Source organism: Anolis sagrei, chromosome 2 (genome assembly GCF_037176765.1).
Source record: "Anolis sagrei isolate rAnoSag1 chromosome 2, rAnoSag1.mat, whole genome shotgun sequence".
NCBI lineage: Eukaryota > Metazoa > Chordata > Lepidosauria > Squamata > Dactyloidae > Anolis > Anolis sagrei.
In genome coordinates this window covers 193,814,042-193,839,286 of record NC_090022.1, presented here as the reverse complement: position 1 = coordinate 193,839,286, position 25,245 = coordinate 193,814,042, and the positions used below count along the sequence as shown (strand labels likewise).

The 25,245-nt window shown below is 40.0% G+C and overlaps 1 protein-coding gene across 14 annotated transcripts in view; it reads right to left on the bottom strand.

Moving 5' to 3' along the window:
- Positions 1-25,245, bottom strand: part of LOC132767607 (methyl-CpG-binding domain protein 1) — a 68,509-nt gene that overhangs the window by 2,594 nt on the left and 40,670 nt on the right. For 4 of the 14 annotated variants that reach the window (XM_060762733.2, XM_060762737.2, XM_060762742.2 and 1 more), the window contains 11 exons: positions 23,941-23,991; positions 22,686-22,754; positions 22,036-22,119; positions 20,626-20,691; positions 18,504-18,560; positions 16,194-16,277; positions 11,995-12,159; positions 7,527-7,727; positions 4,219-4,470; positions 1,463-1,573; positions 83-202 (listed from right to left, as the gene is read on the bottom strand). In XM_060762733.2, coding sequence (XP_060618716.2) covers positions 83-202; positions 1,463-1,573; positions 4,219-4,470; positions 7,527-7,727; positions 11,995-12,159; positions 16,194-16,277; positions 18,504-18,560; positions 20,626-20,691; positions 22,036-22,119; positions 22,686-22,754; positions 23,941-23,991 — 1,260 coding nt within the window. The remainder of the gene's footprint in view (positions 1-82; positions 203-1,462; positions 1,574-4,218; positions 4,471-7,526; positions 7,728-11,994; positions 12,160-16,193; positions 16,278-18,503; positions 18,561-20,625; positions 20,692-22,035; positions 22,120-22,685; positions 22,755-23,940; positions 23,992-25,245) is intronic. The other 10 variants (XM_060762736.2, XM_060762743.2, XM_060762740.2 and 7 more) reach the window with 8 other exon arrangements.

Sequence of the window (25,245 nt, the reverse complement as noted above, 5' to 3'; positions counted from 1 at the left end):
CATACAAAAAGAGATTTATGCATACATACTTCACTTACTGGATGCTGACCAATATCAGCAAAACATCAGCTTTACCACTCACCACTGGGGGTCGCATTTGCTGTAGCTGCTCCACTTCATCATCTTCATCATCATCCAGAACCACCACTTCTGTGACTTGTGTTCCCTGCGGTCGCTTAAACTGGGGGAGACCAGCTGATACCTGCAATGGCAAATAGAGAGAGTAGGCACAAGTTTGGTAGGAGGAAGAAAAAGAGCTAGGGAGGAAGTTTCAGAGAAATCTGTAATGCCTTCACCAAAACCTGAATAGGATGGGTTTGTGATGGTGTAAACTTCTCCTTTGGTCAGACTTTTCCACAGCATACTGAACATTTCAGCACATTTACACCTATATTAAAATCATTCAAATTGTGAAGATTGCTTCTAAAATATCCTAAATTTTAAAAATGCAAAATGTGTTGTAGATCGCACCTGATTGTTGGCTAGAAGTATTACGTACATTTTTTTCTCATTTCAGGAGCAATTTGAGAAACAGCAAGTCGCTTCTGGTGTGAGAGAATTGGCTGTCTGCAGGGATATTGCAAATGTTTTACCATCCTGTGGGAGGCTTCTCTCATGTCCCCACATGGGAAGCTGGAGTTGACAGACAGGAGCTCACCCCACTCCCAGGATTCAAATCACCGGCCTTTTGGCCAGCAGTCCTGCTGGCACAAGGGTTTAACCTAGTGTGTCTCTGTACAGATCAAAATTATCAAAATGTGTCAAATCACTTTGGTACAGGTCTTGAAAAACTGTATATTATAGCAAAAGAATGCCTATCTTCAGCACTTTTTTCTTGTAAAATTTGTTCTGATGGGTTTTGAAAACAAGCTTAGCCATTAGTTTCCAGACAAAGTGTTGGTTATTACTATTAAAGCCTTATATGGTTTGGGTCCAGTTTACATGCAGGATCACCTTCTCCCATACAGTTCACCCCATACATTAAGATCACTGAGACACATTTACTCCAATCAGGCAACATGCTACATGGCAGGGGAGTTGGAATAGGTAGCCCTTGTAATAATAATAATAATAATAATAATAATAATAATACAACTTTATTTATACCCCGCTACCATCTCCCCAAGGGACTCGGTGCAGCTTACATGAGGCCGAGCCCACAATACATCAATACAAGCAATAACAACAACAGTAAAACAATTAAATAAAATCAAAACAAAAAAGCAATATACAATGACACTTGTGGTCTTTTTTCCAGCATGAAGAGTCTATGAAACGATTATCACCATGACTTACTCAGTTTAACACAGGGTGTGTTATGTGTGTGTGTGTGTGTGTGCACATATTAACATTTCAATCTTGTTTTGAAGAAAAACAGTCTTTTTCTAAGAAGAGATATTCAAGAAGCAAAACAAACAGGAGCTAAAAGAGAATGAAAGATGTGCCCTGATTTGTACCTTACCGGAGAGTCATTGGATGGCTGACGGTCTCCACCTGGTTCTACATGTTCCTGCTTAATTTTGGGGGAGGTGGCTATGAGGAGATTGACAGCAGGTAATCTCGTCTCTGATTCCTATGGAGACAAAGAACTTCCTTAGATCCTTTAGATGCTTTCTGGCATGCACATGGTGAACCACTGTTCCTTTTGCTCCAGTCCAATTGGGATGCATTCGTTATATTTTTTCTGACATTTCCATGCTGTTTTTATTTTGTTAAAAAATATCCAAAGTGATTCACAATCAAAACTTAACCGTAATTAGATAGAAAAAAGGTTAAAGCAACACAAGCAATACATTTCATCATGCCATTCATTAACTACCAGAAACAATGACAGAAAGAAGAGGAAAATGCCCAAACAGACCAATCTCTGGTTGACAGTTATTCTGGTAATATGTTTGCATATTAGTATATTTTAAATTGTATGCTAATGCTTTTATGTTAAGCTGCTTTTGAGTCTCCTTCAGGAGAGATAAAGTGGGATAATAATAATAATAATAATAATAATAATAATAATTCCCCAACAAACTCCCAGTGTAATGAGTTTCTGGGAGGAAATATCAGAAGAACTTGTACAAGTTGGATTCAGATAATATCTCTCAATTGCTCCAACATGCTGACTCCTTTTACTATTTTCTCCCAGAGGCCTATACAGTAGTGGCCTTGGCAAAACCTGAACTTAATTTTGGGGCTCTAATTTAGGCTTATCTTTTGTGTGCTGCTGGTATGACCTTGGAAGGACAGTGTGGAAGATGAATCACTGCTAGTTAACCAGCTGTGATTCATCTTTGTCCAGTAAAATGGAAACATAGTGATTTAGGGATTAGAGTAGCTACTGTGAATTAGTTTATTAAGTCAGAACAGGTGCAAGTAATTAGAAGCAGACTTCCAACAGAGCCTAAATAGGATAGATCAAAGGAGAAGAAATATATATATGGTCCAGAGAAGAACCATAGTGCAATTAGATTATTTATATTTAATTGCACTATGGTTATTATATGTTTTTAATGCTTTTTGTATTGTTTTGATTTTTATATTGATTTTATAATGCTGTTTTAAATGTTTTAATTGTATATTGTGGATTGTTATGGCATCAAATTGCTGCCAATTTGTAAGTCGCCTTGAGTCGCCTTCGGGCTTGTGAAAGGTGCGATAGAAATATTGTAAATAAATAATAAATAAATAATAGATTAACTGGAACTATGTGCAACGAGTACTTGAATGACCAGGATTACGACTGCGGATTGCGTGGTTTTATACTGATAGTATTGTTTTATAATGTTTTAATGTATTTAATTTTGATTTAATTTTAATTTTAATGTATTTTAACTGTGCATTGTTGTGAAGGCATTGAATTAAGCTGCCCTGAATCCCCTCCAGGGTAGTGAAAGGTGGGATATAAATAAATAAATACATGAAGGAGCTCAAACTCTAAGATTTTGCCTCACTAGGGTCGTGAGTGAAAACTTGAGGTTGCTCTTGATCCATCATGCCTAGGACCAGAAGCACAACAAAGGTCCTCCTTTCCTCCCAGGTGTCTCAGCCCTGGGAGGAAAGGGAGAGAAGAAGAGGCAGTATCTTCTGGACTTAGTCTCCTGCCTTCCTCCATTGCCACCCCCCTTTCCTTATGTGCCATGCATCATTTGGATGGCTAATCTGAGGTTGGTAACTGTCAAATTAAGAAATTGGAAGCCAACCTGAGAGCTTTTGTGATTAAAGATGGAATCAGTCTGTCAATTTTATGAAGATTTTTACTGTCTTGTAAAAGAAAGAACAGACACAAGAATCCAGTTTTGCCAGTGACGGGCATCTGTCCTTTGTCACTTTCTTTCCAAGGTTAATCAGTGCTATTACACTATGTAACTATATTCCTGTTCTCTAAGTGTTATTTCCTGTTTAATTGTGCAGTACTTACTTTTAAAGTAGTTGTTATACTCCAGAGACTTCGTTGTTGTGGCTGCTACAAACTATGTTGAATTGGTTGACACTCTAGGAGATATTCATTGAGAAACTATAGCAAAATACGCTGCAGGATGTCCCATAAAACAAAGTTTTTGTAGTTAAACAAACCTTTCCCATTTTTCTTTATAGAATAAACTAAGAAATGATAGTTATAACCCAGGAAGAAAAATCATGTTCCATAGTGTTATTCATTTATGAGCTTCTTAAAGTGTGGTCAACAGAAGTCCATTTAAAAAAGCCTTCAGGCAATCAGAAACATCCAGCCACTTTTTATTATTGCTGTTTTCAATCCTATTTTGCCCAAGTATGTTTGAAATGTTGCTACATTTTTTGTCTTTGAAGTGGTATTATTTGTAATTTTTCAATCATGTTTTTATTAAATTTCCATAATATCTATAATATCACAGTATAGCAACAAATGGGAATCCTACAACCCTGCCCTATTCCTTCCATCCATCCTTCCTCCTTTCAAGTTGCAGCTGTTTATAAACATCTTCCCTGTCAGTCCTCTTACTGATATATTATTCTCTTTTTATTGTATTAATAATAGTCATATCTTGCCCTAGTCATTTACTCAAAATCTCACTTGATTTGGTTTACATTTCCTATCTGATTTGTGTGACTACCTATTGACTAAAAACACGGGAAGAAAAATAATTCCCATTTAAAGAATGAACTGCCAATGTATGCCATCAGCATAAGGCATCAAGAACTGGGCACATCAAGGGTGGCAAATGGGGAGAACTCCTTCTCGCTCACCTTCACCACAAGCTGAGCAGGTGGGCTGGGCTGGCAAGGTACCACTGGCTCCTCTTTGATACACTGTGGCAGGACAGGATGGCCCTTCGCAGGGGCCTGGGTTACAGTAAAGCCACCCGCCTCTGGGTCATTCTTCAGCCTTAGTGGGAGAACCTGGTCCTCCTGCTGGTGCTGGTCCTGCTGCTTTTGCTGTGCTTTCTCCAGGCTATACGACTTTGGAGGGTGAGTCAGTTCACTGGTTGAGGAAGCTTCCTGTATTAATATATTGAGGTCAGGAGAGAAGATAGGAATGATCAGATTACAAATGTATGAAGCTACCTGCATAGTCCACTCTGCTGTGACCTGCAGTGATTCGATTTAAGGCAGTGGTTCCCAACCTTTGGGCCTCCAGGTGTTTTGAACTTCAACTCCCAGAAATCCCAGCCAACTTATCAGCTGTTAGGAACTGTGGGAGCTGAAGTACAAAACACCTGGAGGCCCAAAGGTTGGGAACCACTGCTTTAAGGGTCCAGCCAAGTGTTGCCTCAACTTCTGAACCACAGATTAAAAATCATTGCTTCTCAGCATCCATAGCCTAGCACAGAGTTTTGCTCAACCTTCCTTCATTTGAGACTTATGCCTGTGTGGCATTTCCTTGTGATTCTAGTTTTGATGTACAAAGGCGATCCAGTAGCTTAGAAAACTCCATGCAAACATCTCTTTATTTGGGGTGATGGGGGAAAAGTCTTTTGTTTCTTTGGCTAACAAAAAAGTAGGGACCTCCAGGCAAAAAGCTGCAGAACAGAGTACAGTCAGCCTTCCACATTTGACTTTTGCATATTTGATTATTCACAGATTTGGCTAAAATATTTTCTCTCTTGAAATCTCTATGTCCTTCAGTGCAAATCTATGGGGTTTTTTTTCCGTGTCAGGCACACCTTGAGAAACTGCAAGTTGCTTCTGGTGTCAGATAATTGGCCATCTGCAAAGATGTTGCCCAGGGGACACCTGGATGTTTGATGTTTTGATGTCCTTGTGGGAAGCTTCTCTCATGTCCCTGAATGGGGAGCTGGAGTGGACAGAGGAAGCTCAACCCACTCTCCCCGGATTTGAACCGTTGACCTGTTGGTCAGCAGTCCTCCCAGCACAAGTGCACCACAGGGGTTATCTTCCACTAGAGACTGGCCACAGACTCATGCTGGAGAACCTAGGTATTCCTAGAAAGATTTTTTTCTGAAATAAGATAACCTGCAAAAACTCAGAACCTTTGTGGGAATTCCATGCCCCTAAACCAATCAAATGTGGACCTCTGACTATAGTTAGATTTTAAACTCCATCTCCCAGAATCTCTCAAGTAGCACAACTAGTATCTATGCTAGCTGGGTGATTCCATAAGTTATCATCCTGAAAGTATATTTTTCAAGTTCTGGACAGCTTGCTTCTCTCATGTCAAACACTACAACACAAGCAGCACATTGAAATAAACTGTTCATGTCTCACAGATGTAAGAGGAACTGGACAAAACAAACGCTAGGATGACAATGATGGACCGAGATGTCAAGGATAGCCATTTCCATTCACAGATCCTCATGTGCTATCCTGTGCTTTTTTTGGATTCTACATAAAATACTTCTGCTCTAGGCATGTGATCTTATTCCTCATGCCATAATCTATTGATTTCAATAAAAATTGGTCACAACAATCTGTATTCAGCACCTGCAAGGAAATGGAAAAGAGTATTCGACATCTTCCTCAACCTGAGCCTCCCTTATCCAGAAATCAAAACTCTAAAAATGTCCCAAAACAGCCTGCTACCGAGAGGACAGAGTTAAGGATCAACCCCAAGTTCAGTCAATATGATAAGCAGATTTCAATGCAATTGGGGGGGGGGGGGGGGGGAATTGCCAAAATTATTCTCAAAGCTATGCCAAGAAGAGAAGGTATAGTGTGGTTTGGGAACTCATGACTTAGTGAGGCTCCTCCTTTCTCATTCACTTGTCACAAAGTCAGGTTGATATCCATGTGACATGGCTGACATACAACTTGTTAGCATTTGGCAAGGCAGCTGAATAGTTTGCAACAACACAAATAATTGTAATCAAACTATATCTTCCAATTATAAAACTCACATTACTGGAAGATATTTTCTTTGAGCTGTCCCACACAGAATAATAATAATAATAATAATAATAATAATAATAATAATAATAATAGTTTTATGACCCACCTCTCTTTGTGGCTCAAATGGCTTCCATCTCTTTAACCTTCATTGTTTTTTAACTGGCTGATTTCAGTATCTTCCTGACATCTTAGATTTAATAGCTCCCTACCAAAGTAGTGGGAGAAATTGATGATTCAGTGTAATGTTACCCGAAAACCATCAACCTCTTCTTGATGGGAAGCTTCCCATTGGCGTGGAAATCATATTTCAGACAGATAGCAAGCTCATTAACCTCAACAGGCTGAAAGTCAAAAGTAAGGTCACAACAACTTCTGTTATAGAACTCCTGTATGTTGATGATAATGTAGTCTGTGCTCTTTCACAGAAACATATGAAACGCTTGGCCTTTCACTTCCCAAAAAAACTAAGGCATTCTACCAGCAGCCACCAACCAATCCCTCTGCAATGCCAGAAATAAAGCTTAACAGTGTAATGCTACAAAATGTTGACCATTTCCATTACCTTGGCAGCCATCTCTCCGCAAAAGTTAACATTGATGCTTAAATACAGCTCTTGGCCAGCTCTTGTACTTTTTTCTCATCTCCCTTGTTCCTTTTCTTTATCTCTGATCCTTCTCCCGAAGTCTCCCCTTTAATTTTAACACCACCGGATTATGATCTGCAAACACCTAGGTAAGTATTCCACCTTTTCAGTTTTAATTACCAACTCCTTTGTTGCAAAGATGTAGTCAATCCTGGAAGATAATCCATACCTACGAAAGTAATATTCTCTTATCTAAATTATGTACCCTCCATAAATAATATAATTCCCAGTGTTTTGATTCTCACCTCCTTGGTGTCCTTTTTTCTTTTATAATTCCTATCTAATTTTGTGTCCATTACCCATTAAAGTCTCCCAGCCTGATCATTTTCTTCTCCCCAATTTCTGCCAGGATAGTGAATAGTTTTTTGAAAAAGATTTTTTGTTTTGTAGTAGAAGCATAAATCCCTACTAGGAAAATTTGCTTGTACTGACACCTCACTTTAACAAGTAATATTCTACCCACTTGATCTTCACATATTTTCTCTAGTTCTAAATATTGGTGAAGTACATCATGTGCAGGAGAGGCACCCCAGCACGTGAAAGCAAGAAGGGATGCAGCAGTTACCTCTGGCTGGAAGCTGGCTTTTGCCCGATGCTTCTGACCACTCCCCTTCATGCCCCGCTGCCCCACCTGCTTGATCCCTGTTGGCTTGTGGCTGTGGCCACCGAAGGCAATCCTTTTCCTCCTCCTCCTCCTGACTTTCCAGCCTGCTGCTGCTGGCCCCACCGCCTCTGGGCTGCTCCACTCTTCAGGAAGCAGCCGCTTCTAGGGAAGGGAAAAGAAGAGGGAAACACAAGCAAGTTGTGCAGGGAGTCGTGGAGGCGGCAAGCAGCAGAGGCAGAAATAGGAACTCCAGGCTCAAAGCAAGCAGCAATGCAATTGGACCATCCCTTCCTGCCACTACAACCACACTTCAAACCTTGCCCTCCTGTGTCAACCCAAGCTTACCATCTACTGATCCACACCACCACCACCACCCCCCAGCACCAAGCGCATCCAAAGCATTCCAGAACAGCCCAAAGCAGAGTTTCCCTTAAACTCCCACAAGAAGCTGCAAGGCTCAGACACAGGCATAGCTAGGACCAAAAAAGAAGTTGAGGATAGCAGGTCAAGATGAGAGGTCTTGGGATATCTAGGTTTCACAAGAGAGATAGTGACCTTATCAAATGAGCCACCAGAATCACCATGCCTCATCCGGCTTCCCCCTTACCTGATCCCACAGGGGGAAGCGTCCACTTCCCAGATTTCCCCCATTGATCCCTATGCAACTCGGGAAGCCTCCCATGTTGCCACCATGACAGTATGCTCCAGTTCCTCTCCATTTGCGCAATGGAGCCCCACCAGAAGTAGCCCTACATCATGGTATGGGAGCCGGTGCACCAAATACAGCCATATGATGAGACTAAATAATCAGCAAGCAGAACTGCAGGATAAAAAAAAGCTGCTGTTGGTTATTTGAAATTATAAGTTGCCCCTCTCACTGTTAGGAAGTTTCTCTCCAGGTTTAGAAGAAATCTGCTTTCCATCTGGCCAGTTTTACTCCTATCTTCTGGAGCAACATTGAACAAACTCTGTTCTACCACAGATATTTCAAAACCGCTACAATCATATATCTAATTCATTTTTTCTAGACTAGAATTCCAGATTTCAGCTATTCTTCACATAACTTAGTTTCTAGGCCTTGAGTTTGGGAGTTGTAGTTCACCTACATCCAGAGAGCACTGTGGACTCAAACAATGATGGATCTGGACCAAACTTGGCACAAGCACTCAATACGCCCAAATATGAACACAGATGGAGTTTGGGGAAAACAGACCTTGACATTTGGGAGTTGTAGTTACTGGGATTCACAGTTCACCTAAAATCAAAGAGCGTTCTGAACCCCACAAACGACAGAATCGGAGCAAACTTCCCAAACTGAACCCCCATGACCAACAGAAAATACTTAAGGCCATCCAATCCAACTCCCTTCATCAGGGCAAGAAAACGTAATCAAAGTCCTCCTGACAAAGAGCCATCAGGCCATAGATATAGATAGATAGATAGATAGATAGATAGATAGATAGATAGATAGATGATTCACACACAGATATAGTATCATAGATTTGAAAGGGACCCTTAAAGAAGGATAATGATATGTTGCATGTTCCAGGGTGGGCAAACCAGACAATCTCCACATCAACACTGACAAAGAAACAGCAAGAAATACTGTTTACCCACAAGCATAAAGAAATTACATACATTAGAAACCAACACTTTCTCATTACTTTATTTTCCAGACTGGGCTACAGCAACGCGTGGCAGGGGACAGCTAGTATATATATAGAAAGAACATATGGAGTCACTAGGCAGCTTAAACTGGTGGAATGTGCCCTCTCTCAGCTGATATACAATGATCAGATGTGGGACACAAAAGAGATCTTTTGGGCCTCCCTGCTAAAGACTGTTTCTTATATACAGTACACTGGATGATGTGGTGAAAACCACCCTTAATTGTGGGACCAACGAAGACACAAAAACAAAACCTAACTACTGAGGTTTCCACTAGTTCTGGATAAGCAGTCTTAACCTCAGCTGAACCCACAAACCTGATGAAGGGAGTTGAGATGTTATATTCCAAATCTTGCTTGCACTTTCCATAGGGAGTGGGATAAGGAAAGTGCTGAATGGCTCAATGTGTTGTAGTTCAGCCTTTGATTGTGCCTGCACCTGATCTCTCTGGGGATTCTGGAGTTTCTGGGTCTGTTAGTCAACCTGTTGACACAGAGGATTCTGGGTCTGTAAGTCTGCAGGAAAGTCAGAAGGAGCAGCTAGAGATTTTAGAGACTGAAAATGAGCCTCTGTCTGAAGGCCACATTCCAACAGAAGAGGTTGATAGTGAAAGTCCAGATGGTCAGACTAATCAGCACTTAGATAGAAGATTTTGGACATTGCAACACTGGGTTCTCCTGGCTTGGCTTTGGTGTATTGGCACATTAATTTATTATTAATGAATTTATTTGTTGAATCTGTATAATGTTTTAAATGGATTTTATTGTTTTAATTGTAATTTTATTGGTGTATATGTTGATAGCATAATCAGATACTTATGTAAGGCTGCCCCGAGTCCCCTTGTGGGGAGAAGGGCGGGATAGAAATGTATGTAATAAATAAATAAATTTATGTTTCGTCTACATACACTTTCACATGAAAAAGTCCAAAGGTCAAGTCGCTTGTTAGCAAGGAAGTCTGTATCAGTTTCCCAAGGGAAAGGGCACACTTTTCTCTCTATATTAGCTAGGCCAAGGAAACCTTTGGTCAGTGGAAGCATCATTGGAAATTGAGGATAGAACTTCTATCAAGTCAAGGGATTTTCTAGCGCTATGTTCATGTTTTCCTGTTTGTTATTGTTTCATGTTTCCAAGTGTTGAGGACTGTCCTGGATTTCATGTTTTGGATTTATTCTGCTCCTGTATTCATGGTTTTTGGATGCTACTCGTGAAATTTGGTTTTTGTGGATTATCTCTGAGCTTTGGTCTTTGCTTTCTGATACTATGTTGCTGAATTACTTTTTATATATTCTTCAATAAACTATTTTACCATGGACTGGTGTGTGTGTTAAGTGTAGAGGTGCTTCCCAGCCTTGGAGTACAACACAAGGATCAGTGCCAGGTACAGAAGCAATACCACCAACCTAGCTAATTTACTCCCATTGCATTCTGCCTAGCTACTTTCCTGCAGTGAAAAGTACAGCTATTTTAGTCTAAGCGTGAGGAGGGAAATAAAGTGTACAGCCCAAAATAAACTGCAGAGTGGTATATAAGAGGAACGATCCAAAACCAAAAGAGAGGACGTCACAGAACACATAAAAAGAGTTTTTTTAGTTGAGAAGATGAAAATTGGATATAAAATGGGATCAGAATTACCAAACATGCAGAGGCAATGAAATACCTGTCACTCCATCTCTCAATGTCACACCCCACCATGACTGCAGATGGGATGAATCGGGACACACAAATGCAAGTAGATTTTTACATACTTAACTTATGGAATTCAATAACATTAGAAGTACTGATAACTTAGAAGGCTTTAAATACCAATTATGGAGGAATTTCTTGTGGCGTACAGTAAACTAGCAATTTTTTTAAACAATTAAATTTGGATTTATATCAATTATTTGTAATTCTGTAAATAGACAGAATCCCTAGATTTTACACAGAATTTCCTCTTCCGTACATGTGATTCTATTGTATTGGATAGAGAATTTGTCACTGTGTTTTCTCCCACCCTCCTTCTTCTCCAGCAGCTCTTCTTAAACATTACTTGTGGGTATAAAGATAAAGTTATTATTATTATTATATTATTATTTTGTGGATTTATTTTAAATTTAATTAAATTCTTAGGTATGACAAAAAGAGTTTAAAAGGGAAGGTTTTATAAAACAATAGGCTATGGTTCTTGGTTCCTATGAAAACGAAATCACAACAAAGCACGCAACAAGCATAACCATCTGATATAAAATCTGGGAGAAGAGCAAAAGACTGTCCTCTGTATGTCCAACACATGGGCTTCCCAGAGGCATTAGGGCAGGCATCCTCAAACTGAGGCCCTCCAGCTGTTTGGGCCTCCAACTCCCAGAAGCCCTAACAAGCTTGTTCAATTGTCGGGAATTCTGGGAGTTGAAGGCCCAAGCAGCTGCAGGGCCGCAGTTTGAGGATGTCTGCATTAGGGGGTTGGTCTAAATACATGTTGGCCTGATCCACCATGAAAATGATTACATGGAAAGATTAAAATTAGCTTCAATCAGACAACACAAGCACTCATGCACTCAAAGGCATCCCACTGATTTGCCAAAAAGAGAAGAAGCCTGCTAGGGAGAATGAGATCCAAGACGTGCATGAGTTTGGTCAAAGCTGAAGAGTTTTGCTTTCGACATAAACAGCCAGCATAAAGAGGGACTAAAGTAGAATACAATACCCTTATAGTGAAAAGCAAGCAAACAAAAAAGAGAGACGCAGAGAGGGGCAGAGCAGAAAAGGGACGGGGCACCAACCATCGCAAACTCCAGGCACTGCCTCCAGCGGCACTTCTGGCGCTTCATGTTCTGCCCACCAAACTTGGGCTTGTCACAGCAGAAGTCGCAACGGCCGCAATCTGTTCTCAGTTGGCAAGCTTCACATTTACCACACTTTCGACTGCGTCGACTTTTGGAGGCATGCTGGGAACCAGGGGAGAGGTAGAAACAGAGGGGCCAGAAGAAGAAGAAAAGATAGGCATCAAGAGCTACCATGAAGAATGTGTTATGAAACCAAGAGAGAGATTCTTCAAAAGACTGTCTTATAGGGGCCCAACATCCACACTCCCTAACCTTTGGGGATCCCGGATTAAATCCAACTGTTTGTCCTAATCGGAGTAGACTGACTGAATCAATTGAACTTACCAAATTCACATTGATTAAAAGGCTCTGCTCAAGCCAGGACCCACATATGGATTTAAGCAAGGGTAATAATAATAATAATGATAATGATGATGATGATAATAATAATAATAATAACAACAATAATCTTTATTTAAACCCTGCTACCATCTCCCCAAAGGGGATTCAAAGTGGCTTACATCAGGCCAAGCACAGTGATACATTACAGCAAAATAAAATATAAATAACAAAAATAACATCACAATAAAATAAATAAGGTATTCGAGTAAAATAAACAGTGCAAAATAACATAATGGAAAATCAGACACAATGGGCGGGCCAAATTCACAACATAAAATGATAAAACTCTGGATGAGATAACAATGAAAAAAAGTATATTTGTGGGAGGGAAGAGCTCGTAGGGAATGAAACAGTAGAATTAGACTTACAAGAAAGTAGCGGGAAGTGCAATATGAGGAAAACTGTGGGTGAAACAACAGAGCTGGAATATATGGTCACTCTCCAAAGGTACATCAGAAAAACCAAGTTTTTAGATCTTTCTTAAAGGCTGCTGGGTGGGGGCTTGCCTAATCTCACTAGGTAGCAGGTAGGGAATTGTATATTCTAGAGATACTGGTGAACTGCAATTCCCAGCAGCCCAAAACAGGATAAGCCCTGGACTAGGATTGATGGATTGTGTGATTTTAATGTTTATATTACTATGTTTTTAACTTCACATTTTAATGTTTAAATGTAGTTGCCTTCTTATGATTTAAATGATAGCTGTATATTATTGTTCTGTGTTAGATTTGTATGTATATGAGGCATTGAATTTTTCCGTATAAATGTTGGAAACCTCTTTGAGTGGTATATAAATGAAGTAAGTAATAATAATAATCATCATCATCATCATCAATGGAAAATAGTGGTAGAATTTTTACACAGTTGTTCGTAACTTCTAGAAAGATGGAATGGGAGGTATTGGGGAAAGGGAGCAAAAATAAATGGTCAAAACTGTAGAAAGCTACTATGTAGTTGAAAACTTTTATGTGTATTATGTTTAAACCATGTTGCCAATCGCTCTGGTAATATCAACTTTCTACATTAAAATGCTAATCTTTATGATGATATATTTTCTACTGCATTTTTAACAGTAGATTTTGGTGATGTCAATGATGAATGGGTTGCAATTTGTATTGCAGTATATGCAGTAATCTAGGTTTATAATCACTCCACATTCTAAGACTACACAGTCAAGATCATGGTAATATTGCCATGCTTGTAAAGGTAAAGGTTTTCCCTTGATCTTAGGTCCAGTTGTGTTTGACTCTGGGAGTTGGTGCTCATCTCCATTTCTAAGCTGAAGAGCCAGCATTGTCCGTAGACACCTCCAAGGTCATGTGGCCAGCATGACTGCATGGAGCACCATTACCTTCCTGCCAGAGCAGTACCTATTGATCTACTCCCACTTGCATGTTTTTGAAATGCTAGGTTGGCAGAAGCTGGGGCTGACAGCAGGAGCTCACACCACTCCCTGGATTCGAATCTGAGACCTTTCAGTCAACAAGTTCAGCGGCTCAGTGCTTTAACCCACTTCACCACCGGGGGCTCCTGTAAATGCCTGCCAGCCCACTATCAGCCAGCAGGGACATCAAATGATGCTGACTAGTTCAACTGCCGATCAGGGCAAAAGGAAAATTAAGTTTCTAGCCCTGCTTCTACCAGCAGATGAGGGTGAGAGAATCAGAATTAGGATCCCTGTTGCAATTCTTTGTTGCCGGCCCACTCACTGTGAGAAGGCTGGAAACATCTCTCCTTGCCCCATGTGCCTCAACTAGCAGCTGAACACGTTCCCTCTGCCAATACAACTGCTTATTAAGTGAATTCTGGCCTATCTGTTCAAGGTTTTCTATGTGCTTATATTAGGAGAGGATGGAAGATTGCCTGTCTAGAGTACAAGCAAGGGACACTGAATACCCAGCCAACTGTGTTTACTTTTTTGCCAATTTTAAGACTTTTGTCTCCCAATTTTACAGCTGTTAAAGGAAATATCCGAAATTGCTCTGTGTATCCCAACGTGCTTCTTGTATTCAACCTATTCCCAGTTTCTATTTCTGCCTGATCTGGCTTAAATCCAAATTGTCACTCCTACTACTGTTCAAACAGCTAGTTATGCTATTCCTTTTCCTCATTATGTTAAGAGAGGATAGGATGGGACAACAGAAGCCTCCATGCGAAAAGCTCTGGACTCTGTATAAGTGTTTTGAATTTGCATTGACGCAATACATGCAACACATTACCTTTCATCTACCCAACAAGGCCATGAAATGTGCGTTTGCAAAGCTTTAAGACAAGACCAACAGTCGCCCACACAGATTATGTTAGTGACTAAGTCCAACCTGTACATCACGGAAAAAGGGGAAGGGGGATCATACTTAGTCTTTAAATATCCTCCAACATTCCTCTTCACTCTCACTTTGTTAGAACTGAATTTACTAATTGTGCCACGGTTTCTAAGCTTTTGGAATAATAATTTCCAAGTAAGTTCTCTGCTTCTTATTATTGTATGTCTTCAAACCATATCCAACTTATGGTGACCTCGAAGTGAAACTATCATTAGGGTTTTTCTTTGTTCAGAAGAGATTTGCCTTTGAATCCTCAGAAACTGAGAAAATGTGATTTGAACAATATCTGCCTATTTTCAGAACACTGGGAAAAAGTAAAATATAAATACCAGATTTGAGGAAAATAAATAGATAAATAGACAGCTGATTAGAAAGAGATGAAATACAATTGGTCCTCTGTATCCATGGATCCTGCATCCACAGATTCAACCAGCCACAGCTCGAAACATTGCCCCCCTCTCAAAATTCCAAAAATCAAACACTGATTTTTGCCATAAGAAGAGCCATTTTACTATGATATTGTTCATTATGACTTTGGCACACACAAATGTCGGGATCCACAGAGGGCGAGGTCTTGGAGCAATGTAGTTTGGGAAGGTGAGGAGCCCTATGCCAGAGAATTCAGCAGGCCCTACCCTAAACTACATTTCCCAGAATTCTGCTCAGCATCAGAAAGCCCCAATCAGGACAAGGTAGAGATTTGTCCCTCTGTAGCAGCAACCAGCCAGAGTTCCAATAAATTGTTGAGTCTGCAAAGAGGAGGACTGACTGATACTTCTAGTAAGTAAATCTGTGCTGGGCTAGGAAGAAATCCCTAAATGAGTTCTATTGGTCCATATGAGAGACATTCAATGAGATAGCTGCAGCTTAAAAAAAAACAACATTTTTGTCAAAACATCCCTAAAATCAGTAGATGTATGAATATTTCTGAAAGTTGGGGGGAATTATCCCCTGTTATCTTGTGTCATTGCATAGAAAATTCAAGAAGATAGCTCTTGTATTTTTTTAAAGTTTATAAACACTTTGAAAATTCCCCCAAACAACTGTGGATAAGTTAAACATCAATCACACAGACCTACTGGTTACCAAATTCTTTTTACAACAGAAATACATCCACGAAGAGCTCGCAGAGAGGGGCTGCTGTAGTCACTGGTACTCCTTTCTCCCACATTTGGCTTTATGGATTTCTTTGCTCCTGAATCACAGATTTTTCCTTTTTTGCTTGGGAGTCCAACTTTCTTGGATAAATTTACTGGTTCGCACCACGTGACAAAGACAATACAGGAAGTGATTCTCTCTGTTTGGGACCTGCACACCAGTTAAGATTTTTTAAAAGGCTGGGCTTCAAACCACTTGCTTGACCAGGCGGCCGAAATCACTGTTTCACTACATCCAGTACAAGCACTGTGTGACAGAGAGAAATATATTTACCACACTGTTCTTCAGTATGTCTACAGGATGCTTGCGGGGACGACCCACTTTCTTTATTTCTTTCACAACCCCCAAGGGCTTCTTCTGTTGGGAAGAAAACAATACTAGTTTGCAGGGGTAAAGGAGACACTTACTTATTTATTTACTTACTTACTTTATTTCTATACCGCTTTTCTCAGCCCTTAGGTGACTCAAAGCGGTTTACAGAGAACAAATTATCAAGACAGTATCATAAGCAACTAAAACACATTATACATAACAATCAATATCAATAAACAATCATTATCATAATGCCTCAACAACAAATCAGAATCCATTCTCATAATCCTTTGTTTCATGTTCCTTTGAAGTCTTTGCTGTTCCCAGATCAAATACCCTACACTAGAAAAAAATGATTATAGTAGACATATTATTGGAATATTCTCCCAGTGAAAGACACCTCAAGAATTTTTTTAGATATTTTAATGAACCTGCAGCACTAATGACACAGCAATTCCTGTGCTTTTTGTTTAAAGCATGACTAAAAGAGAGCATTAAAAAGAGCTCATAAGTGATCAGTATCCTTGGTAGAAGATGCCACAAAGTGTTTTCAGATCTGTGTGTAATTGACAGTCTCTGCTAAACTGAGTAACTTGGCACAATGTCCTGTGTTTGTGACCTGCCATTCATTCAGAAAGGAACTCTCCTTTTCTGGGAGCAAAGACACACAATTTAAACCACTTCAGATAAGGTACTCTTTATATTATGATGTACAACTATCATATATGTAATACACCCTGCATACCCCATGAGACCTGTACCCACTGTGTCATCTACTCGCATCCTACAAAATATTTCTTTCTAGGAATTTTCTATGTTCTCCAGAAGATTCTATGCTTTCACCAGAGGTTATCATAGAGCCACTTTGGAGGATCCAGCAAATTCCTATAGGGCAGCGGTGCACAACATTTGGTACTCCAGGAGTTTAGGACTCCAGCTTGTTCAATGGTCAGAAATTCTGGAAACTGAAGTCCAAAACACCTGGAGGGACACAGGTTGTGCACCACTGCTTATCTTCTAACTGTATAGGAATTTTCTAGGTTCTCCTATATTATTATATCTTCCAGCAGAAATTGTATATTTCAATCATGTCCACGATTATGCACAATTTTGTTTCTGCAGTAAGGTCAAGAATGTATCTCCATGGATATGGGGTTTGTACTGTAGATAAAATCTTAACTATCATTATATCTTTCAGTCATCAACAAGTTGCTGATGAGATGCAGGCGAATTTGGGAATTACAGGATGCTCAGAGGCATGAAGCCCTTTGAATACAGGAATCCATCAGAAAATGTCTCTCTATTCATGGATATTCCCCTCTTTTACAGCTCAACCCTAACTGAAGGATCTCCCTGTCCAGGTTTGGGAACTTTACGACTTAGATGGTGAAAGGAACGGGGTAGAAAATCTCAATCTGCAAGCTTTCTTCCATCTTGCTGTTGTTTATTTGTTCAGTCACTTCCGACTCTTTGTGACCTCATGGACCAGCACATGCCAGAGCTCCCTATTGGCTGTGGCTACCCCTGGTTCCTTCAGAGTCAAGCCAGTCACTTTAAGGATACCATCCATCCATCTTGCCCTTGGTCGGCCCCTCTTCCTTTTTCTGTCTATTTTCCCCAGCATCATTATCTTCTCCAAGCTTTCCTGTCTTCTCATGATGTGGCCAAAGTATTTCATCTTTGCCTCTACTATCCTTCCCTCCAATGAGCAGTCGGGCTTTATTTCCTGAAATATGGACCGGTTGGATCTTCTGGCAGTACAAGGCACTTTCAGAATTTTCCTCCAGCACCACAGTTCAAATGCATCTATCTTCCTTCGCTCAGCCTTCCCTATGGTCCAGCTCTCACATCCATAGGTTACTTCGGGGAATATCATTGCTTTGACTATGTGGATCTTCCATCTTAAACTAGTGCTTTATTGTATCTTTGGCTCAGTAACTTGTTCCTCTTTGAGAGGTCAAAAATCAATTGGGAATTGCATTTAATAATTCTGATATAGGCTAAAATGAAATTAATTAGCAAGCCTTTATTAGTTTGAATAGAAATAACTTCAGCTGAACTTGAACAGAACCAAATATTTCAGCCCCGATCCAATGGAAAGACAAGAGAAATGAGATAAGTCTCTGGTTGTATTTCCTTCACTGAAAATTTTTGACACCAGCAACCATTTCGGTTGTATAAGAAGTCTGCAAAGGAGGTGTTTACTGACATCTTTGTGAGATAAACCAATACATAACCAACACCCTTAAGTTCCTTTCCCATTCTACTTACCCTATGCTTCACAATAGGGATATCTCCTTTGTCCAGTTCCATGCTGGATTTCAATTTCTACGGTGAAGAAGACATATGGGTGGTGGAGTTATCAAACATAAATTAAACTAGCTGAATTTGGACATAAAATACTCCCATAATACAACAAAGCAAGATGCTGTAGGCAGCCATGGGGGAAAACATAAGAATTAAGCCAGGGTTAGTCTTTAAAGTGCTACAAGACAACTACTTTGAAAACTGGCATTCTTTTTTATAAATAATTTCTTATTCAAAAGAAAAAAACATAAGTAAATAAATCATTAGCACAAAAATAATTTTATACTATTAAAACTATACAGCTAAATTATTAGCTACTACAATTAAAAAACTAAATCATGACTCAAATACACAAGCAAAACACACATCTACATAGTCATACATACACAAACTTCACCAACAAATGAATGAACAGATAAGATAATTCTACAACTCACTATCTGATCTCATTATCTACACAGAGAAGCTACTGAAATCCATAAGCATGTGGACAATTTCAACACAAAGGAGGAAACCATGAAAGTGAACAAAATCTGGCTATCAATATTTAAAAACTCTACAATCAGGACAGTAAATAAAGAACAACACTCGGAAAATAGGGGAATTACAACCAGGAAACCATCAGGGCCAGTTAACACCTCCCAACAAAGGATCCTCCCAGACAGGAAGCAGCCAGGCTTTGAAGCTGCAATGCTCTTCAATTCTAATTAAGCTGGCCAATTGCAACACTCACACTTGCCTGCCCATTGCTTGAAAATGTACAAAAATGTTACATCTATGATGACAGAAAAACTCCTTGAAGTTACGTAGCTAGAAGAAAATTCCATTAAGCAGCTAGTTTTCCATATATTTGGGTCACAAGACTTCTTGGAGTTTATAGTTTGCTTTGAAAATACATTTGATGCATCATCTCAGGCTCACTGACACATTAAGTTCTCCTCTCCTAACTAAACACTCCAACCACCAGAAAGAGGAGCCTAGCAGGCAATAACCCAGTCATCACCCGGATTCAGATTCTAAAGTTAGATTTAAATGAGAGAGCTGGAGGCTGGATTCACAAATACAAACCTATATGGAGAGAAATCAACACAGTCTGTTTTTGTTGGCCTGCACACGCATACAGGCAAAAAGGAGTAGAACACAGTCATGTTTACAGCCAGGGAAAAATTCATCTCCTTTTTTGACAAAACCAGAAAAAAACATGTGCAAACATAACCTCAACTCAAATTGTTGTTGTTTGCCTTTGTGTCACTTCTGACTTATGGCAACCCACAGGTGAACCGATAATTGGGTTTCCATCTCAAAATTTGTTCAGATGTTTTTCCTTTTCCTTTGCTGCTGAGAGAGTGTGAGTTATCCAAGATCATGCTGTGGGTTTCCATGGCTGAGCGGGGATTGGAACCCTTGTCTCCAGAATTGTAGTCCAATGCTTAAACCACCACAACACACTCTCTCCCAACTTTCAGACTTTCATTTAAGCTTTGGAGGAGAGCTCTTACGGGTATCATGACTTGACAACAAAACAAATACATGGGTTCTAGAAAAAAAATCAGATCTGAACTCTGCCTAGAAGCTAGAAGTACCAAACCAAAACTATCGTATTTGGTTATATCATTAGATAACATGACTCACTGAAAACAAATGTTTGATAAAACGCAAGGCAATAGGAAACCTGCATTACAGGTGACTTGACTTGAGTTTGTTTTTTTTTAAACCCATAGCACCAAGTATGCAGGACCCAAGAAGAACTGGTGATGACAGGCTGCCTTTTAAGGTCCCCTATTCATAGGGCACCCATAAGTCAAAGATGACTTAATGAGTATCAGCAGCACAACGTATTTTGTCCATATGTAGTAAGTGTATGAATAATGCAGGTCTCTAGGCTTTGCTGGATTGTAACTCCCAGCAGCCCTTGCCAACACTGCCAGTGGTGAGAAATGCTAGGAGCTGAAGTCTGAGAACTGTTAGTGGCTTGTGTAATTCCCACCTTTGACACAAGAGTATAAGTCATCCTGCCCATCTTGCTTCAAAGACAGTACCCAACCATACAAACAGCCTTGTGGAAACAAGTATATAAGCCACTCACTGTAGTAGGAGAGCGCTTCCGGCGACGGCAGCCTGAGACCAGCTGGGCCTTAAGAGGGGGCCCATCCTGACAGCCAAAGAAATAAAGGAAGGAAAAGAAGTGAAAGAAGGAAAGAAGTCCATATGGTGCCAGATACGAGAAAGGGAAAGCCAGAGTATGCACACAAGAAGGAAGGAAACATTAAAAATAAGAATGAGTTCAGATATTTCAATTAGGTTTGCATAAAACAGAAGGGAAACTGATCCAGAAAAACAAATTCAAGAAATGTACTAAGCTGCATCTTGTATTGGTCTCCCTCCATTCAAGAGACCTCCAAGTGTAGTGAAATATAGCTTCCAGCATCCAAACCATGATGGATAATGTCCATGATGACTGTGGATGATGGGGATTATGGTTCCTCACATCTGGAGGGTGTCAAGTGAGGGAAAATTGAGGTAAGCAACAGAAAAGCCGAGACTACTGCAATTTACCCCTTGACAACACTTTAAGAATCCAGCATGGCTATTGGGAGATGAAGGACAAAGAAGTAACTCCAACCAAGTCTGGAAATTATTGTAAAAGGACAGAAACACAATCCTGCTAGAACTCTGTGTATTTGTAAAATGCTCTCTGGCTCAAAGTTACTCTTTACCCATTCCTGACCCTTTTTGGACATTCAAAGCCATCTCTATTAACTGTAGTGATTTTCAAATCTCCATTAGTTCTCAATCCCATACTATTCTATCATTCTAGGCTGCAACATTGAAATACAATATGACAATAATGAGAAAATAAGCCTATTGCAGTGCAGCAAACTGTCTTTGTTCAAGTTCTCTCCCTCTATCTCTCTCTCTTTCCAAAATGGCTTTCTGGTTTTTACCAACCATAACCTGAGAGTGGCCCTAGATTTCTCCCAGACTTTCCAGTTCACCCAATTATATAAGAACATTCCAGGAGCTAAAAAGGGAAAGATATATTTACTATAACATGCAGCAGACTCCTTTTTTTCTACTCTAAATTTTTCTTACAGCACACAAGACTGGCTATGCTTTCTCTCTAATTCAAGATGGGTAACCAAGGAACCCCCAGATGTTGTTTGACCTACAAGTCCAATCACCCCTACCCAACAAACCTATGGTGAGAGGAAAGAGAGCTGTAGTTCAGCAACATCTGCTCAAATTCATTCACTTGGAGCATGCCATAGCTCAAACCTTTAGAGATTGGATGGAATCACCTTAAAGGGTGTCCTCGTCAGTGGCTTCTTACTACTCTCAGTTATGACCATCCAACTAACAAGAGATTCCATCATTGAAGTAAAAGGCAGGAGCCCAGGCAAGCCAAAGCTGATGGTTTGCTCAGTAACTTCCTTTGGTATAACTCAGAAATGTAACTCAAGACTTCCCCCTTCTTTACTTGACACCCCCCACTCACGGTGGACTCTGGTGGTGGCTCTGTTGCTAATAGCTTCTTGTGCCGTTGTTTTCGAACCTGCTGGGCCTTCCGGAAAGGCCCATCCTGGCAAGTAGGAATGAAGGAGAAGGAAGAGGGAAAGACAAATGAAGAAGTCAAGAAACGCAAAGCTAAGAGAGCAGCAAAAATGTCTCCAACACCAGGCATATAATACCAAAAGGTTATTTTCTTTCTGCAATTCTTAGATTTATGAGTCTGTGTATCAGGAGAAAGGCAGGATAAAAATAAAGTAAATAAATAAAAAGAAACAAATATATTCCACCATTCTCCAGGAAGCCTGGTGAGCCAAACTATGTGATCTCAGGGACTCTGCAGACTGACACAACACATCTGATCCAACGTCAACTTAACAGCCAGGCAGGCATTCTCAAGCCCAGGATTTCCTGGCCCAAATAGTATGCAAGTTCTAATTGTCCACAGTCCTCATTCCAAATAATTAAATTCCTTCAGTTTCACAAACTGATCACCAGGACACCTATGCTCATTCTCTCTCCTTACACACTATATTTGGTGAGAGGAATGTGAAGGAAATAACGCAAGTTCCTTTAGATGGGTTGTATGTACAGATGGTTGCCCCATGCTGGATGGCATGCAGAAGTGGAACCACTCACTGTTGCCGATGTGGCCTTCTTTTGCTGACGCCGGACAGGAGTAGAAGCATTTTTGGAAGAGACTGCTTCCTGGTGCCAATTGGGAAAGAGCCACAAAAGGCCATTAGGCAGAGTGCTTCCTTGTGCAGCAACTGAGAATGAAACTGCACACTGACGACAGACACCACGGGACCTACCCAGAACACCCATGGATGCAGAGTGAAGTATATGTGTGGCCACTAGCCCATCCCATTGCCAACCATACACATCATCCCACAAGGTCATCACCAATAGAATAATCAACAGGCCAACGCGCAGCTGTTAGGGAAAAGGGGGTTCCCCACATCATACTTTTTATTGCCAGGATGTAGAACAGTGTTTCACAACCTTCCTAATGCTGCAACTCCTTAATACAGTTCCTCATGATGTGGTAACCCCCAAATGAAAAAATTATTTTTGTTGCTACTCCATAACTCCATAATTTTGCTACTGTTATGAACTGTAATGTAAATATCTGATATGCAGGATGTGTTTTCATTCACTGGATCAAATTTGACACAGGAGAAAATAGACTTTGTTATTTGGGAGTTGTAGTTGCTGGGATTTATAGTTCACCTATTATCAAAGAGGATTCTGAACCCCACCAACAAGTTCCCACACAGAGCCCCCATGCCTTGCAGAGACTCGCTGATGCGAGCCTCCCTCCAGCCTCACATGCTCTCCCTCACTTGCACATGCACACCATGCTGCCATATGCTGAGCATGCCTGCTCTCCCCTCCCCACTTGGGAATCTCAGAAATAGCCTTCCCGTTGGCTGGGAGACCAGCCGAGAGGGTGGCAAATCACAGTGGAGGAAGGCTTTTGGTGGGAGGATTCACCATCTGTTTCCAAAAAGAAAGAGAAGAACAGGTGGAGAGACCTTCACCCTTCTCTGCCAAAAGGGTTTCTAAGACCATCAGAAATAAGTGTTTCCTGATTGTCTTTGGCAACCCCTCTGAAACCCCCGTGTGACCCCTCCCCCAGGGGTCCTGACTCCCAGGTTGAGAAATGCTGCTGTAGAAGAACATATGTCTTTCTATACACAATAGGTGAATAAATAAGAGGGAAAACATGCTGGCAGTAAAAATAAAAGAATTATTCAACAACAAAGATGTCTGGTAGAGATGGGTAAGAAGAAATGGGAAGACGGAGCAGAACTACTACGTAAGACTGGAATAGAATGGAGTTCACTGGGAGCTGCTAAGATGAGAAAAAAATCTCATAACAGAAACTTACCGTTGTCAGCTTCTTGGAGATGTAGCCAACTTTCTTTGGGGATATTCTTTTCTGTAAGGGAAAAAAATCCAGTTAGTGACAGAATTACAGACACCACCTGTGAATCTTTAGAAATCTCAACCAACACATGTCTAGGGAAACTGTGCAGTACAGGAAGAGCATGTCAGGGAAATTATTTCTCTGATGTGAACTAAAATTTGTTTCAGGAAAAGGGTGGTTGAGGAGAGGGATAGGCATCCTTTTAGTTGTGTATTTGTAGTTGTGTACTACAAAATCCAAAGCTGACATCACACCAGGTAAAACTGAATCCTCCAACATCAAAAAACACAAGTATCATTCAGGATATCCTGATCACAGATTAGAACAATGAGGCAAATAAGGGACTCATGTCCCACCTGAAACTACTGAAATTTCTCCTTGAGGCTGCAGTTCTACAGTTACAATTATTTATTACTTGTTTATTTAATTTGTATGCCACCTTTCTCCCAGATTGTGACCCAAGGTGGCTCTCAGAGACAATCAATTAAACACATTCACAAAAAACTAAAAACAATTAAAACCACTACAGAAAACAATATAAAATCATTTTTAAAACAACCTAATTGTAAAAAGATAAATAAAGCATCCCTATAAAAAGCTCCCCTGCATATATATTAAAAAGTTTCTTAAACAAAAATATCTTAATCTAAGATTGATTTGGAAATAAATTGCACTGAATTACATGCAACTTACTTAAGACTATACACATACAAAATTATGCTGTCAACCTCTTCTCCAGCTTTTTAAATTACAGAATTTAAATTCCCCATACTTGGAAATTGTTAGATAGAAACAGCACAGCATTTCTAATCACAAAAAACTGTTTGATAAACATGTGGTATATTGATAGCACCTGGGTAGTGACTGTGAATGTCATGATATAATATCTAAAGGTGTATGGTAATAGTTGAGTCATAATAATAATAATAATAATAATAATAATATACTTTATTTATATTTTGCTCTATTTCCCCTAAGGGACTCAGGGCAAATTACAGAATTCAAATACGGCAAACATTCAATGCCGTTATACAATTAACAAGAACAGGCAATACATAAACAGAGATACGGGCTTTCCCATCTAATCATGCGAGGGTTATTGCAAAGGGGTTGCATCAGCCAGTGTCCCTTACTGATAACTTATCAACAGGTGGCTATATAAGAAGGCTGAAAAAATCTATCTTTTCCTCTCCTGTGTGATTCCGTGTATCTGCTTATACTCTATATGAATATTTGATTAATCTAAATGTTTGCAATGACAAGCTG